This window comes from Neoarius graeffei, chromosome 11, assembly GCF_027579695.1.
Source record: "Neoarius graeffei isolate fNeoGra1 chromosome 11, fNeoGra1.pri, whole genome shotgun sequence".
NCBI lineage: Eukaryota > Metazoa > Chordata > Actinopteri > Siluriformes > Ariidae > Neoarius > Neoarius graeffei.
In genome coordinates, this window is record NC_083579.1 from 40,251,971 (window position 1) to 40,268,291 (window position 16,321).

General features: G+C 39.7%; 2 protein-coding genes across 3 annotated transcripts in view; one reads left to right on the forward strand and one right to left on the reverse strand.

Annotated features, from left to right (window-relative positions):
• The window catches only part of heatr5a (HEAT repeat containing 5a), a 175,946-nt gene extending 168,229 nt beyond the window's left edge, over positions 1-7,717 (forward strand). The window contains exon 37 of one of the 2 annotated variants that reach the window (XM_060933915.1): positions 7,147-7,717. In XM_060933915.1, the coding sequence (XP_060789898.1) occupies positions 7,147-7,211 (65 nt within the window). In that variant the 3' untranslated portion in view covers positions 7,212-7,717. Of the gene's footprint in view, positions 23-7,146 lie in introns of those variants that run through there. The other variant, XM_060933916.1, reaches the window with a different exon arrangement.
• A 2,154-nt stretch (positions 7,718-9,871) lies between these two features.
• The window catches only part of LOC132893653 (SPARC-like), a 70,739-nt gene continuing 64,289 nt past the window's right edge, over positions 9,872-16,321 (reverse strand). The window contains exons 5-7 of the mRNA XM_060932799.1: positions 11,753-11,865; positions 10,037-10,131; positions 9,872-9,942 (exon numbers count right to left, since the gene is read on the reverse strand). Coding sequence (XP_060788782.1) covers positions 9,872-9,942; positions 10,037-10,131; positions 11,753-11,865 — 279 coding nt within the window. The remainder of the gene's footprint in view (positions 9,943-10,036; positions 10,132-11,752; positions 11,866-16,321) is intronic.

Sequence of the window (16,321 nt, forward strand, 5' to 3'; positions counted from 1 at the left end):
GGATTTCTGATTTTCATGAGCTATAAGCCATAATCATCAAAATTCAAACAAAAAAGGCTTTATATATTTCACTTTACATGTAATGAATATAGAATATATGAAAGTTTACCTTTTTGAATTAAATTATGAAAAAAGGAACTTTTTCATGGCATTCTAATTTTTTGAGATGCACTAGTGTGTATACATGTATGTTTATTAGTTCATTAGTTTACTTGTCTCTGTGAGTTTGACTGTTTTTATAATTTTTATATTATATAGTTTGTTTTAGCTTAATTTAAATCCTTTTATTGGTTTGTTTTGCACCGATGAGGATTGCACTCCAGTTTCGTTGTACATGTTACAATGACAAATCGGAGGTGGACAAACTACTACCCGACTTCATTACTCCAGTCCAAGTACAGATCCCACTGGTTAAATGTTACTCTGATACAAGTGAAAGTTGTCCAGTCAAATTTTTACTTAAGTTCAAGTACTTGCTTTTGAAAATACTTAAGTAATAAAAGGACATTTTCTGTCATCGCATTGTTGTATTATTGTCACAACGCTTACAAACCGAACGCTGTTACCAAAGACAGAAATGTGAATTTATAAAATGAACACATGCTGTGCATCATGGTGGTTTAATGTTAAGCTAGTCAGTGAAGCTCCACCTGACATGCTAAGCAAACGCTTTCAAACTCTAAATCATATTGGGTAGCTAATGCTACTAGAAAAGAAACTTTTCTACATTCTGTTTATTTGGCAAGATTATGCTAAAACATATTTCTGAAAGGACTTCAGATAAGTTAGCATTATTCATGTTAGCGTAACTCCGTGTTTACATGGTAACTAACAGCGTCCAAGTTAACTAGCTGTGTGTTAGCCGCAGACAAGGCGATGGCAACTTGGCGGTCAAATCCACAGAAAGTCATTAAACTAAGCAGACTGCACAGCTATTGCAACGTTATCGCTCGCTCTAAAAGCACAGACAACTTCATTACAAGCTTTCTCTTGGAATAAAATGTTTACATTCTTCAATATGCTTCCGCAGGTCGGACGGTGAGTTTTTAAACGCCATGATGTGGTTCATTTTCGACTAACAACGCAAACATTTAAAACGAAACGAATCTTTAATCCTTTCAGAAAACTGAAACATGGGTTTATGGGCCATGAGTGTGTGCATTATTCTCCAGAAGAACCGCCTCCTTCCATTCCGCCATCAACTGATTGTGTTCAATAAAGCTGCTGAGAAATCACTCACTCATCTTGATTTTATACAGTCTATGGACATCACGTGACCCTGGTGATTACTGATTGGCTGTCTCGGTGTCACGTGCGGAAAAAAACAACCATGTTTTAGAAAAGAAAAAACATCCGCTTTCAAAGCTGCTTCATAGTAACGAGGACCTTGACAGAAATGTAGTGGAGTGAAAAGTACATACAATATTTGCCTTTCAAATGTAGTGAAGTTAAAGTCATAAGTTTCAAAAAATAATAAAAAAATACTCAAGTAAATGTACTTCATTCCTGTCCACCTCTGCAATAAATATAAATTATGTTATTTACCAGCTGGGAGGTCCGTATCGTGAAATACCGTGACCGAGGTCTTGAAAGTACTGAGCGAGGCCCTCTGGGCCGAGGTCATGGTATTTCACCATACGGACCGACCTTAAGCTGGTAAATAATATATTTATTTTTTTCTTTACCAAATTCTAACAGAAAACGAGAGCGCCCGGAAGGGAAAACCGAGCCGAGCCGCCATTTTGAATCCTCATTCACGGCTGTAATGCAAATGGCTTCCTCCTCGGTATACAAGTGCACTTCCATGGCAGGAAAAAAACTACATTTTGCCGCCTATGTAGTCCCCTATTTATACAAAACTGAGTCATTCAGGATTCAGCCATGTTTTTACTCGGCGTTAGCAACAGTTACAGGTTTTTAGCTTTATCCTGAAATGTTTTCTTTTATTTCTTCTTCCTCAGGGTAGTAAAACTAGCTTTCGCTGTGAACACTGTCATCGCTATCCATGCTGTAAAATTAATGCTATTATGCTGAGAAATGTTCACAAAATGTATAAGATTTTTGATAAAAATCTTATAAAAAAGATAAATGCTGTCAAAAATTGCTACTGTGTTTGCTGTTGTTGTGTACGAGCGAGTCGCCAGAGGTCCATAACTGGCTCGCCAGCCAATCAGAGCGCAGGATTTGATGGAAACTGCACCGCGAAAAAATATAGTATATTATATTTGACAGTATGTTCCTAGTTTAGGGGTTTTTTTCGCTTGTGGCATGAATGCAGTTTAAAGTGAGCTGGGTGAGTCCTGTTGGATTTTAACAGCGCGCGGGAACTTCGGGCATCGACATCATAACAGTGTGGGAAATGAGGCTGGTCCGGCGGATATTGACCGGGAATTGAGGTTTTTCACCCACGTGACCAAGTCATGTGAGGCTGCCATTTTGGACGTCATGGCTCGAATCAGTTTGAAGGCGACAAATGAAAAACATAAAAGAAAAAGGAGCGAGATGCAGAAAACACCTTCACTATCCAGCGACGTAGGGCATTTACAGGGCGAGCAGAGGGAGAGGTATTTGCAAAAATTGAGGTTAGCAGGCTTAGAGAACGACGTTTACCTGCTTCCGCCAGGATTGTTCACTGACGTACGGAAGTACACGAAGCCCTCGTCTTTACCTGACTTCGGCCCACATGATCTGTATACCTATGTCGTTAAAAACCCATCGCCATACACAGGTATTGATCTGAAAGCGTATAAGAGTTTGGATGCCTACAAATATTTTGTGTCAGGCTGGGTAACATGCCTACATCAGCGGGTCGTCCCTGGAGCCGGTGGTCGCTATCTTATTACAGCTAAGGTTTGTTCACATTTTCATTTACTTTCGGTCCTCAGGATAAACAAAATGTTATTAAATGTCATTGAAATAACTTCTTAGTCTGTTGAGACATGGCCCGTTATAAATTTGCTGTTACCAGGCAATGACCAAGAACTGTATTATTAGGGTCGGTGTAGTTGTAGCCGTGTACTAGCAGCTAGCTGTTAGCACTAGCTAATGTCAACAACAACAGTAGCTAGTATGTTACTGTAGCAATGTTTACGTTCAGTCATTTGGATGACTGTTAAAACCTTTCAGTCTCAAGTTTTTCCTTTACTGGATTTACTAGTTTACTGAGCTAGCGTGCTCGGGCAAGCTGGAAGCTAGCGCGCTCCGGCCGGCAGGCTAGCGCGCTCCGGCGCCGGAGCGCGCTAGCCTGCCGGCCGGAGCGCGCTAGCTTCCAGCTTGCCCGAGCACGCTAGCTCAGTAAACTAGTAAATCCAGTAAAGGAAAAACTTGAGACTGAAAGGTTTTAACAGTCATCCAAATAACTGAATGTAAACATTGCTACAGTAACATACTAGCTACTGTTGTTGACATTAGCTAGCTTGACCTTCAAAATGGCAGACACCGGGGCGTCACGTGACCCTGTGATGTCAGGTGAAAAACCTCAATTCTATTTAGTTTGTAGAATAGAAAAGACAGTCATGACAATACAACAGAATAAATTAAAAGAAAAAAGGGAATATGGCAGAATACGATAAAATACTATACATATTCTATATAGAATAGACAGTTAAGACAATATAACAGAATACAACCCCGATTCCAAAAAAGTTGGGACAAAGTACAAATTGTAAATAAAAACGGAATGCAATGATGTGGAAGTTTCAAAATTCCATATTTTATTCAGAATAGAACATAGATGAAATATCAAATGTTTAAACTGAGAAAATGTATCATTTAAAGAGAAAAATTAGGGGATTTTAAATTTCATGACAACACCACATCTCAAAAAAGTTGGGACAAGGCCATGTTTACCGCTGTGAGACATCCCCTTTTCTCTTTACAACAGTCTGTAAACGTCTGGGGACTGAGGAGACAAGTTGCTCAAGTTTAGGGATAGGAATGTTAACCCATTCTTGTCTAATGTAGGATTCTGGTTGCTCAACTGTCTTAGGTCTTTTTTGTCGTATCTTCCGTTTTATGATGCGCCAAATGTTTTCTATGGGTGAAAGATCTGGACTGCAGGCTGGCCAGTTCAGTACCCGGACCCTTCTTCTATGCAGCCATGATGCTGTAATTGATGCAGTATGTGGTTTGGCATTGTCATGTTGGAAAATGCAAGGTCTTCCCTGAAAGAGACGTCGTCTGGATGGGAGCATATGTTGCTCTAGAACCTGGATATACCTTTCAGCTTTGATGGTGTCTTTCCAGATGTGTAAGCTGCCCATGCCACACGCACTAATGCAACCCCATACCATCAGAGATGCAGACTTCTGAACTGAGCGCTGATAACAACTTGGGTCGTCCTTCTCCTCTTTAGTCCGAATGACACGGCGTCCCTGATTTCCGTAAAGAACTTCACATTTTGATTCGTCTGACCACAGAACAGTTTTCCACTTTGCCACAGTCCATTTTAAATGAGCCTTGGCCCAGAGAAGACGTCTGCGCTTCTGGATCATGTTTAGATACGGCTTCTTCTTTGAACTATAGAGTTTTAGCTGGCAACGGCGGATGGCACGGTGAATTGTGTTCACAGATAATGTTCTCTGGAAATATTCCTGAGCCCATTTTGTGATTTCCAATACAGAAGCATGCCTGTATGTGATGCAGTGCCGTCTAAGGGCCCGAAGATCACGGGCACCCAGTATGGTTTTCCGGCCTTGACCCTTACGCACAGAGATTCTTCCAGATTCTCTGAATCTTTTGATGATATTATGCACTGTAGATGATGATCTGTTCAAACTCTTTGCAATTTTACACTGTCGAACTCCTTTCTGATATTGCTCCACTATTTGTCGGTGCAGAATTAGGGGGATTGGTGATCCTCTTCCCATCTTTACTTCTGAGAGCTGCTGCCACTCCAAGATGCTCTTTTTATACCCAGTCATGTTAATGACCTATTGCCAGTTGACCTAATGAGTTGCAATTTGGTCCTCCAGCTGTTCCTTTTTTGTACCTTTAACTTTTCCAGCCTCTTATTGCCCCTGTCCCAACTTTTTTGAGATGTGTTGCTGTCATGAAATTTCAAATGAGCCAATATTTGGCATGAAATTTCAAAATGTCTCACTTTCGACATTTGATATGTTGTCTATGTTCTATTGTGAATACAATATCAGTTTTTGAGATTTGTAAATTATTGCATTCCGTTTTTATTTACAATTTGTACTTTGTCCCAACTTTTTTGGAATCGGGGTTGTACATTTATAGGCAAAAAAAGAGTGGAATATGACAGAATAGAATCTAATAGAAAAAAAGCATTATGGTGGTATAAAATAGAATACGACAAAATACATATACATATTCTGTATGACCACTGACAGGTGACATGAATAACATTGATTATCTCATTAGAGTGGCACCTGTCAGTGGGTGGGATATATTAGGCAGCAAGAGAACGGTCAGTTCTTGAAGTTAATGTGTTGGAAGCTGGAAAAATGGGCAAGTGTAAGGATCTGAGCGATTTTGACAAGGGCCAAATTGTGATGGCTAGATGACTGGGTCTGAGCTTCTCCAAAATGATACATCTTGTGGGGTGTTCCCAGTATGCAGTGGTTAGTACCTACCAAAAGTAGGTACTAGAAACTAGCAACCAGGTGGGTTTTCCATGAAGCAATTTAATAAAAGCGTGCCTTTTTTTTAAATATTCCTGCTTGGAGGCGTAGCGTATCGTTGTTATATCCAACTACCTCATGCCTTATTTACATGTAAGAAAACACCTAACATTATCATAATAAATATAAACCATGCCCATGGCTATTGTAGTACTGTACTCACAGCTGTCGATTAACTCACTAGCTTTAGAAATATGTCTGCAATCTGCGTGCCTAGCCTTGTGGAAGACTCCGATCACGCACAATGAGTGCATGGGCAGTGTGTGTGCAGGTAGGCAGGGGGGTAAGCCATCCAGTCATTTTTTACAGCCCTGCAACTGTTACAGAAGGCAGATGTTTTTTTTCTTTTTACTGTCAGAGCATTTGATTGATTTATTGTTGTTACTTTTTTGGACTTATCCACTTCCTGGGCATTACAAAAAAAAAAAGGAAATCTTTGCTAAATCAAAGGCTTTTCCCTGAATCATTGTCATGACAAAGGCAACACTGGAGGAGCTCAAGCAGACCAAACAGTATAGACTCTGGAAATTCATGAGTACCATTAACAAAAAGTTACAAATCCATCATCCAAAACAAAAATGTTAATGTTACAGTCAGAATAACTGTTAATTTAGATGTGGACATGTTAGAATCACTCTGGGAGAACAAAGGAATGATGCATAATGGAAGCACATGAGTTACTCATGGATATTTAACTGTTAAGATAAAGCTTAATGTATGTGTGTATATGTGAATATCACTGGGTAATATATATATGTGTGTGTGTGTGTGTGTGTATATACAAATGTAAAAAATGTATATATGCATATCCAGTAATAGTCAAAAGTTTGCACACCTCTACTCATTCATAGACTTTTCTGTATTGTGACTATTTTCTACTACATCATAAAACAATACTGAAGACATCAAAACTATGAAATTACATATGGAACATATAAGGAATTATGTGGTAAATAAAAATTGTTTTAAAAAACCCAAAATATTTAATATTTTAGATTCTTCAAAGTGGCGGCACGGTGGTGTAGTGGTTAGCGCTGTTGCCTCACAGCAAGAAGGTCCGGGTTCGAGCCCTGTGGCTGGCGAGGGCCTTTCTGTGCGGAGTTTGCATGTTCTCCCCGTGTCCGCGTGGGTTTCCTCTGGGTGCTCCGGTTTCCCCCACAGTCCAAAGACATGCAGGTTAGGTTAACTGGTGACTCTAAATTGACCGTGAGTGTGAATGGTTGTCTATGTGTCAGCCCTGTGCTGACCTGGCGACTTGTCCAGGGTGTACCCCGCCTTTTGCCCGTAGTCAGCTGGGATAGGCTCCAGCTTGCCTGCGACCCTGTAGAACAGGATAAAGCGGCTAGAGATAATGAGAATGAGATGAGATTCTTCAAAGTAGCCACCATTTACCTTGATTACGCTTTGTACACTATTAGAACCGCTCAACTTGCTTATGGCTGTCCATTGATATTCGACAATGATGAGGTCCTCCTCTTCATTGTCTTCTTTGCCTTCCCAGCTTTTGCTGCTGTTGCTGTTGGGGTTGTTGCCGTCTATCGCCGTCTCTCATGCACCCGCTCATGAGAGAGAAGCCCGATCCTGGACTGGCAGATCCTGGGATAACAATGACAGGTGATGGGACCAGGCACGGCAGCACAGGGAAGGAATTGCCGAAGGCGTCACTGGGCCCGTTTCTCCTCCCTCAGCCTGGTCTGTTCTTCCTCGAAGTGGCGGACTCCCTGGGACACGGTCTGCACCCAGTTCACGCGGCCCTTGGTGAGGATCTCAAGGTCGGCAGGAGGGATGTTGCACAACTGCAGGGACCACTTCAAGAAGTCCTTCCAACGCTTCTTGGGTCTTCCACAAGAGCGGGTCCCTTCTGTGAGTTCTCCATAGAGGACCATCCAGGGCATTTGTTGGGGGCCATTCGGATGACATGTCCAGTCCATTGGAGGACACAATGAAGGATCATGGACTCCACACTTGTGGAGTTAGCCTTGATGAGGATCAGTGTGGGGGGGATCCTGTCCCAAGTCACTCCGAGGATGCATTGGAGGCAACGCATATGGAAGGATTCGAGGGACTTGATTTGCTCAACTAAGTAAAGAGAAACAACATCCATCATTACTTTAATACATAAAATGACTTTTATTTAATAAAAACAAAAAGAAAAACCATTGAATCTGAAGGCATGTCCAAACTTTTGGCTAGTACTGTATGTGTATATATTGTTTCTTAAACTTTGTGGTTTAATATTAAAGAGGTTTAAAAGCCTCTCTCTCTCTCTCTCTCACCTGTTATTTCATCATGCTGAGTTTGTTGTATGATTTTAATTATTTATTTGTTGAAGAGGCAAAAAGGAGAAACAGAAGCATCAGGGATGACAGAATGAGAGCAGGATGTACAGTGCTCTACAATTATTGGCGCCCCATGTAAAGATTAGTAAAAAGAGTTAGAAAAAAATCCACCTTTTAAAGTTGTTTCATCTCACACTGAAAAAAAGAAAAATATCCAACTTTTATTTTAAATAAAAGTTTTTTTTTCTGAGAAAAACAAATCCCTCATTAAGAGACGATTATTTTCAACAAAAGCACACGTGCCACTATTATTGGTAGCCCTGGAAATTATAGTGAGCACAATGTAACTGAAGCATATTTCCCATTTAAATTATACATTTCTGAGTTGACTGGAGTGTATAGGAACTCTCAAGGTGTAATCCATGACTTCCTTATTAACTGCGGTACAAATATAAGGTGACACAGAGGCCAAATTCCCTTATACATACATCAAAATGAGAAAGAAACCCTGCCCCAACTGTAAAATATGGTGGATGTTTTGGGACTGTTTTTCCTCCAAAGGCCCTTGAATTCCATGAAGTAGCAGGACATTTTAAATCAAAATCTGGCTGCCTCTGCCAGGAAACTAAAACTGGGTCATCACTGGATCTTCCAGCAGGACAATGATCTGAAGCACATGTCCAAATCAACACAAAAATGGTTCACTGACCACAGAATCAAACTTCTGCCATGGCCATCTCAGTCCCCTGACCTGAACCCCATTGAAAACCTGTGGGCTGAGCTGAAGAGGAGTGAGCACGAGAGGGCCGAGGACCCTGGATGATCTGGAGAGAGTGTGTAAAGAGGAATGATCTCAGATGCCCTGCTCTGTATCTCCAACCTTAGAAAATGTTATTGGAGAGATTCAGTGCTGTTTTATTGGCAAATGGGAGGTTGTACAAAGTATTAAATGCAGGGGTGCCAATAATAGTGGTAAATGTGTTTTTGTTGAAAATAATTATTTCTTGATGATGGATTTCTTTTTCTCTGAATAAATTTATTTCAGTTAAAGGTTGGATTTTTCCCATGTTATCAGTGTGACAGTGTGACAAGCGACTTCACCAAAAGGTGGATTTTTCCCAACTCTTTTTACAAATTTTTACAAGGGGGGGCCAATAATCATGAAGGGCACTGTAAATGCTCTGTTTACTTTTAATATGTACCTTCAAATCATTATCGTTCTGTGTGTGTGTCCAGTGTTTGGGCAGAATGTGTCTCTCTTTTTTCCTCCGTCACATTACTGTTAACCTTCAAACATTCATCTCAGAATTGCTGACCCACTCACACAACACCACTTTAATGGATTGTGGGTCAGTTGTGTTGTAGTCACAGACAAGGCACCAAAATTAGTCTGTGAATGGGAAATTAGGGATAAAATCATACAGTGCGTTCTAGGTTTAACTGGTCTTTCTTTCTGTCCTCTGAGTTTCTCTCATGCTGCTGTTGATCTATTATTTTCCTCTCTGATCACGCACTCATTTATCTCTTCGTCCCTTTCACCATCTGCCTTATTTAAGGTTATTGCTCTCTCCTTGCGTCCCATCTCTCCATCCTGTTATGACTGATGTGGTAATTTTGTGCTTGATGAATGATGCATTTATTCTGCATTTCAATTTAACACACACAGGAACTGAAAGGTCACTGCGGAGTTGATCACATCTGACTGTAAACACAAGGACTTCAGTATGAATGCAATCTGAGCTGAGAGAAAGAATAAAAGAAGAGTAAGAGAAAGAAGGCAGTGAAGGAATAAAAAGAAAGGGTAGAAGATGAAAGAGAGCAAATGATTACAAACAAAAAGTAAGAAAGAGAAGGAGTGTTTGAATAATTTTATTATTGGGACTAACAGGATTATTCAGGATCCATACAGTGGAATAAATGAATATTACAGGAAGAATAAATTCATCTCTATTCAGATCCGTTCTGCGTGTCCATGCTGCTGTGCTCAGCACACAGTTTCCTCGAGCCCATTTTCATTGCTGTGTTAAAAATTCATTTTAGTACATAATTTTAGTGACAAAACACCAACAAACACAATACAGATAAACATAATAAACTGTAATCATCACTTACACATGTATTCATTAAACCATCGCTCAGATCGATCCACCAAACAGGAAGTCCACTCACTCACAGTCACTTTATTATTCCTGTTCCTGTCACATGACCTGCACATGCACACACGCGCATACAGAGCTGTAAACACTTTAAGCTTCATGTTAAATACAGCAAACACATTATTATAATGATGAACTTGAGTTCTGGTAATTTGACTGTTTGTATTAAAGTCTTGGGTTTATCCTGAAGCCAAACATCACTAGTTCCCCAGTTATCTATGTTCCACTGTGTCACGTCAGCATGGAAATCTCATTCCCAGAATGCATCGTGGCCTCCAAATATGGCTGCCATGGACTACAACACCCAGACATCACATTCATCGTCATGTTCACAATCATCGGGCTTTTATCCACGCACATCTGTTCTCCATGAGGCACTTTCAGAGAGGAGGAACTTTTTCATAGTTCTTAGAACTGTTGGAGGAAGTTTGCCTTTGTTTGTGTCCGCGCTGCAGGAACTGAGAACAATCATAGTTCTTAGAACACCGTTTTGAGGGGCCATTTTTAGCTCCTACTTCAGGTTCCAGCACAAGAGGAACCATGAGTGATGTAAGTGCACAGTGATTGGTCCAGATGTAAGTGTAGGTTGATTAGTTGAACAAGATCCAGTGTAGCAGCGGCAACCACCATTTTTAAAAATCTGTGTACAGCATTAGCTGTGGAAACAACAGCTAATTTTTTTTTTAACATTAGCATTAAAAATTTTTAAAAACCCAGACAAATGGACCAACAGTGAAGTCCAGGCTTTACTGAGTGTATATGCAATGGAGGAAATACAGCGCAAGTTTGACACGTCTAAGCGAAATATAAAAATCTTCATGAGCATTTCCTGCTAATGTCATGCTAGCAAACTAGCTTACATCACTTCAGCATTCCAACTGGCGGTGCAAATGCAAACAGAACAAAACGCCTTTGAAGGTATGTAATTCTCGGGGGAGCTCTCCAATGTGTAGGTCCACTTAACGAGTTCCTAGAACTGTTTGGTCCAAAAGCACCTATAAATTATTTAAGGACTCGACACACACACACACACACATTGCAAGGTATACACTCTGGGTTGGTTTGCCAGTCATTACTAAGCCTTTTATCATTGCTGTTGATACTCTGGTTTTTAACTTTGCCTTTCATATCCTGCTTGTTTCTCACCTGACCTCTTTGCCTGGTCTTGACCCTGATTCCTGCTTAGTGATTAGTCTGTCCATTTTCTGTCTGTGCAGTTTTTCATAAAGCTTCTTAACCTGCACTCGCATCCGTCTGCATCCTGTTTTCATAACACACAAACTGCCTAATTCCCAGAGTCTTATAGACTTTATACACTGCACATATTTTCCAAGGTTAAAAGCACTATATAAATAAATTGAATTGAGTAGAATAAGCAATAGCCAACCCAGTAATAAATATTTTTTAAACCAGAAATGTACATTCAGTTGACAGTAATGAAGAAAACAACAAAGTGATGATGAAACCAGTAGATCAGAGGACACTAAACCAATTTAACCAGTTAGGGAATAAAACACTGTTATGGACAGATTGATATTGAGTAAGGGCATGCATACACACACACACACACACAGAGGGATATAATTATGTGAATGTTAAATAGGGTTCACACAGTTGCATCACACACTATAAAAGGTCAGTCGGTGAAAGTGTGTGTGTGTGTGTGTCTCACTTGAAGAATGTGTTAGCGCAGTGTTCCAGTGGCATCTTCTTATAGTGAAGCTTCTTTAGATCCTTCATACTCAACTTCCCATTTTTATTGCGATCCAACAGAGAAAACCAGCTCTGAGAGAGATAGATGGAGAGAGAGAACAAATACATGAGATTAGGTTCGTCTTTTTTAATTTTCTGTGTATTTTTGGCATACTGTAGTAAGTATTACATCAGAACTATCAGTGTGTCTTCTTTGTTCCATATATTGTATAGTGTTAAAGATGTTGGATTACTGATTGGAAGGTTGCGAGTTCAAATCCTGTCACTGCCAAGATGCCACTGCTGGGCCCTTGAGGCCCTTAACCTTCACCTGCTCAGTTATATAAATCTAAGTCACTCTAAATAAGAACAAATGCTATAAATCTATATGTTTTTTCCAATGGTGTAATAAAGAATCTCATATTTTCCCAGTAGTATTCTTTCCATTTTAATGATTTAGTGTTCTTCCATTGAAAATTCCAAATGTTTGTCCATTCCTCAGCTGTTAATGTCATTGTACCAGTATCAGTCAAAAGTTTGGACACACCTTCTAATTCAATGTTTTTTCTTTATTTTTATTAATTAAAAGACACTTCATGTCTTAAAGTAATGATGAATGTCGTTTCTCTTTACAACCCCAATTCCAAAAAAGTTGGGACAAAGTACAAATTGTAAATAAAAACGGAATGCAATAATTTACAAATCTCAAAAACTGATATTGTATTCACAATAGAACATAGACAACATATCAAATGTCAAAAGTGAGGCATTTTGAAATTTCATGCCAAATATTGGCTCATTTGAAATTTCATGACAGCAACACATCTCAAAAAAGTTGGGACAGGGGCAATAAGAGGCTGGAAAAGTTAAAGGTACAAAAAAGGAACAGCTGGAGGACCAAACTGCAACTCATTAGGTCAACTGGCAATAGGTCATTAACATGACTGGGTATAAAAAGAGCATCTTGGAGTGGCAGCGGCTCTCAGAAGTAAAGATGGGAAGAAGATCACCAATCCCCCTAATTCTGCGCCGACAAATAGTGGAGCAATATCAGAAAGGAGTTCGACAGTGTAAAATTGCAAAGAGTTTGAACATATCATCATCTACAGTGCATAATATCATCAAAAGATTCAGAGAATCTGGAAGAATCTCTGTGCGTAAGGGTCAAGGCCGGAAAACCATACTGGGTGCCCGTGATCTTCGGGCCCTTAGACGCCACTGCATCACATACAGGCATGCTTATGTATTGGAAATCACAAAATGGGCTCAGGAATATTTCCAGAGAACATTATCTGTGAACACAATTCACTGTGCCATCCGCCGTTGCCAGCTAAAAGTCTATAGTTCAAAGAAGAAGCCGTATCTAAACATGATCCAGAAGCGCAGACGTCTTCTCTGGGCCAAGGCTCATTTAAAATGGATTGTGGCAAAGTGGAAAACTGTTCTGTGGTCAGACAAATCAAAATTTGAAGTTCTTTATGGAAATCAGGGACGCCGTGTCATTCGGACTAAAGAGGAGAAGGATGACCCAAGTTGTTATCAGCGCTCAGTTCAGAAGCCTGCATCTCTGATGGTATGAGGTGGCATTAGTGTGTGTGGCATGGGCAGCTTACACATCTGGAAAGACACCATCAACGGTGAAAGGTATATCCAGGTTCTAGAGCAACATATGCTCCCATCCAGACGACGTCTCTTTCAGGGAAGACCTTGCATTTTCCAACATGACAATGCCAAACCACATACTGCATCAATTACAGCATCATGGCTGCGTAGAAGAAGGGTCCGGGTACTGAACTGGCCAGCCTGCAGTCCAGATCTTTCACCCATAGAAAACATTTGGCGCATCATAAAACGGAAGATACGACAAAAAAGACCTAAGACAGTTGAGCAACTAGAATCCTACATTAGACAAGAATGGGTTAACATTCCTATCCCTAAACTTGAGCAACTTGTCTCCTCAGTCCCCAGACGTTTACAGACTGTTGTAAAGAGAAAAGGGGATGTCTCACAGTGGTAAACATGGCCTTGTCCCAAATTTTTTGAGATGTGTTGTTGTCATGAAATTTAAAATCCCCTAATTTTTCTCTTTAAATGATACATTTTCTCAGTTTAAACATTTGATATGTCATCTATGTTCTATTCTGAATAAAATATGGAATTTTGAAACTTCCACATCATTGCATTCCGTTTTTATTTACAATTTGTACTTTGTCCCAACTTTTTTGGAATTGGAGTTGGACTTAGTTGAGCGGTTCTCGACATGATATGGATTGCTACAGTTGTGGAATAGGGTTATTTACTGTATTTTTATTATTTAGTATTTACTGTTTGATGTCTTCATTAAAAATGCAAGAAATTGCACTAACTGACTTTTGATGAGGCACACCTATGAATTGAAAAACATTCCAAGTGACTACCTCATGAAGCTGGTTAAAATAATGCCAATAGTGTGCAAAGCCGGTGGTGTAATGGTTAGTGCTGTCACCTCACAGCAAGAAGGTCCGGGTTCGAGCCCCGTGGCCGGTGAGGGCCTTTCTGTGCGGAGTTTGCATGTTCTCCCCGTGTCCGCGTGGGTTTCCTCCGGGTGCTCCGGTTTCCCCCACAGTCCAAAGACATGCAGGTTAGGTTAACTGGTGACTCTAAATTGAGCGTAGGTGTGAATGTGAGTGTGAATGGTTGTCTGTGTCTATGTGTCAGCCCTGTGATGACCTGGCGACTTGTCCAGGGTGTACCCCGCCTCTCGCCCGTAGTCAGCTGGGATAGACTCCAGCTTGCCTGCGACCCTGTAGAACAGGATAAAGCGGCTAGAGATAATGAGATGAGATGAGATATTTCCAGTGCAGCTATTCACGTGAAGTGAATAGCTTCAGGAAAAGAAACCATAATATTCCAATCCATAAAAGAGTTATGTGCAGTAAAGTGGAATGACACATGAAACAAATATTGAGCACAGTAAGAAACTCAGCTGATTGCACTCATTAGTTCTCCTACCTGTGCTAATTCTAATCCCTGGGTTTGGGTGCGAGTGCTCTGTGAGCTTTTTCAAGCTGCACTTGCTGTACAGGAACATCCAGTCTGTCACACAAAAACTGCTCTGTAAATTTAGCGACTGAGTTCCACTCCACATTGCTTGAACATTATATACACTCATCGGCCACCTTATTAGGAACACCCATACACGTGCTGTTTTATGCAGTTACCGTATCTAATCAGCCAGTCCCTTGACAGCAGCACAATGCATAAAATCATGCAGATACAAACCAAGAGCTTCAGTTAATGTTCACTTCAAACATCAGAATGGGGAAAATTGTGATCTCTGTGACTTTCACTGTGGCATGGGTGTTGGTTTGAGCCAGATGGACTGGTTTAAGTGTTTCAGAAACTGCTGATCTCCTGGGGTTTTCACACACAACAGTCTCTAAAGTTCACACAGAATGGTGCGAAAAACAAAAAACACCGAGTGAGTGACAGTTCTGTGGGTGGAAACAAACACCTTGTTGATAAGAGAGGTCAGAGGAAAATGGCCAGAATGGTTCGAGCTGCCAGGAAGGATACCCTTACAAAAAAGAAGTTTATTTCAAGTGTGCTTCTAGGATACTTCTTTTAAACTAAAAATAAGAGAGTATGCTTTCAGTTTACTTTTTATTTACTTATCAGAGATAGACTTAATAAAGTTATACATAAGTATACCTGGCTTATACTGAAAAGTATACAGAAAAGTCTAAGTATATTGAGCTTATACTTAAACTTTTGATCAAGATATACTTAACAAAAGTGTAATAAAGCATTAAAATATTTGTGCCTTATGTTTAAGTGTACTTGCCCTGTAGTTGTGCTTCAGCATTGTTGACTCTTACAGTAGGTCTGTCTGTGGTTCCATATAAGGTTTTTCTTTTCTTTTTTTTTTAATTTCTCTTGAGTGGGATATTTATTTATTTATTTATTTATTTATTTATTTTTCTTTAGAGCTTGGATGTCAATTTCAGTAGTCATTGCCATGTTTTTATACTTTGGCATTTAATACAATGTTGCTTCAATTTTTTATTTTGAAAGAAAATGAATATGTTCTTAATCCTGAGTATCTGTTGATATTTTGTGAATTCTGACCTTTATAACTTCATTGTAACTTAAGGTACAAAACACTTAAGTTGTCTACTGGTAGTGTGCATGAGGTAAGGGTTAGGGCTAGAAAATTAATAGTATACCTAGAAGGGTCACTGCAGTATACTTCAAAACTAAAAAGTGGACTAGATGTATATAACCAGTAACTAATAGTATATTTCCAATATGTTATAAAGTATACTTTTATAAATTAAAAAGTGGACTAGAAGTGTGTAACGAGTAAACCAATAGTATATTTACAGTATACTACAAAGTATACTTTAGTAAACTAAACAGTGGACTAGAAGTATAAAACAAGTAAACTCCTAGTATATTTCCAGTATACTATGAAGTATGCTTTTGCAAACTAGAGAGTGGACTACAAGTATAGAACTAGTAAACTATTAGTATATAAGTTTACTTGTGGTATGCTTGCAGTACAAAATAA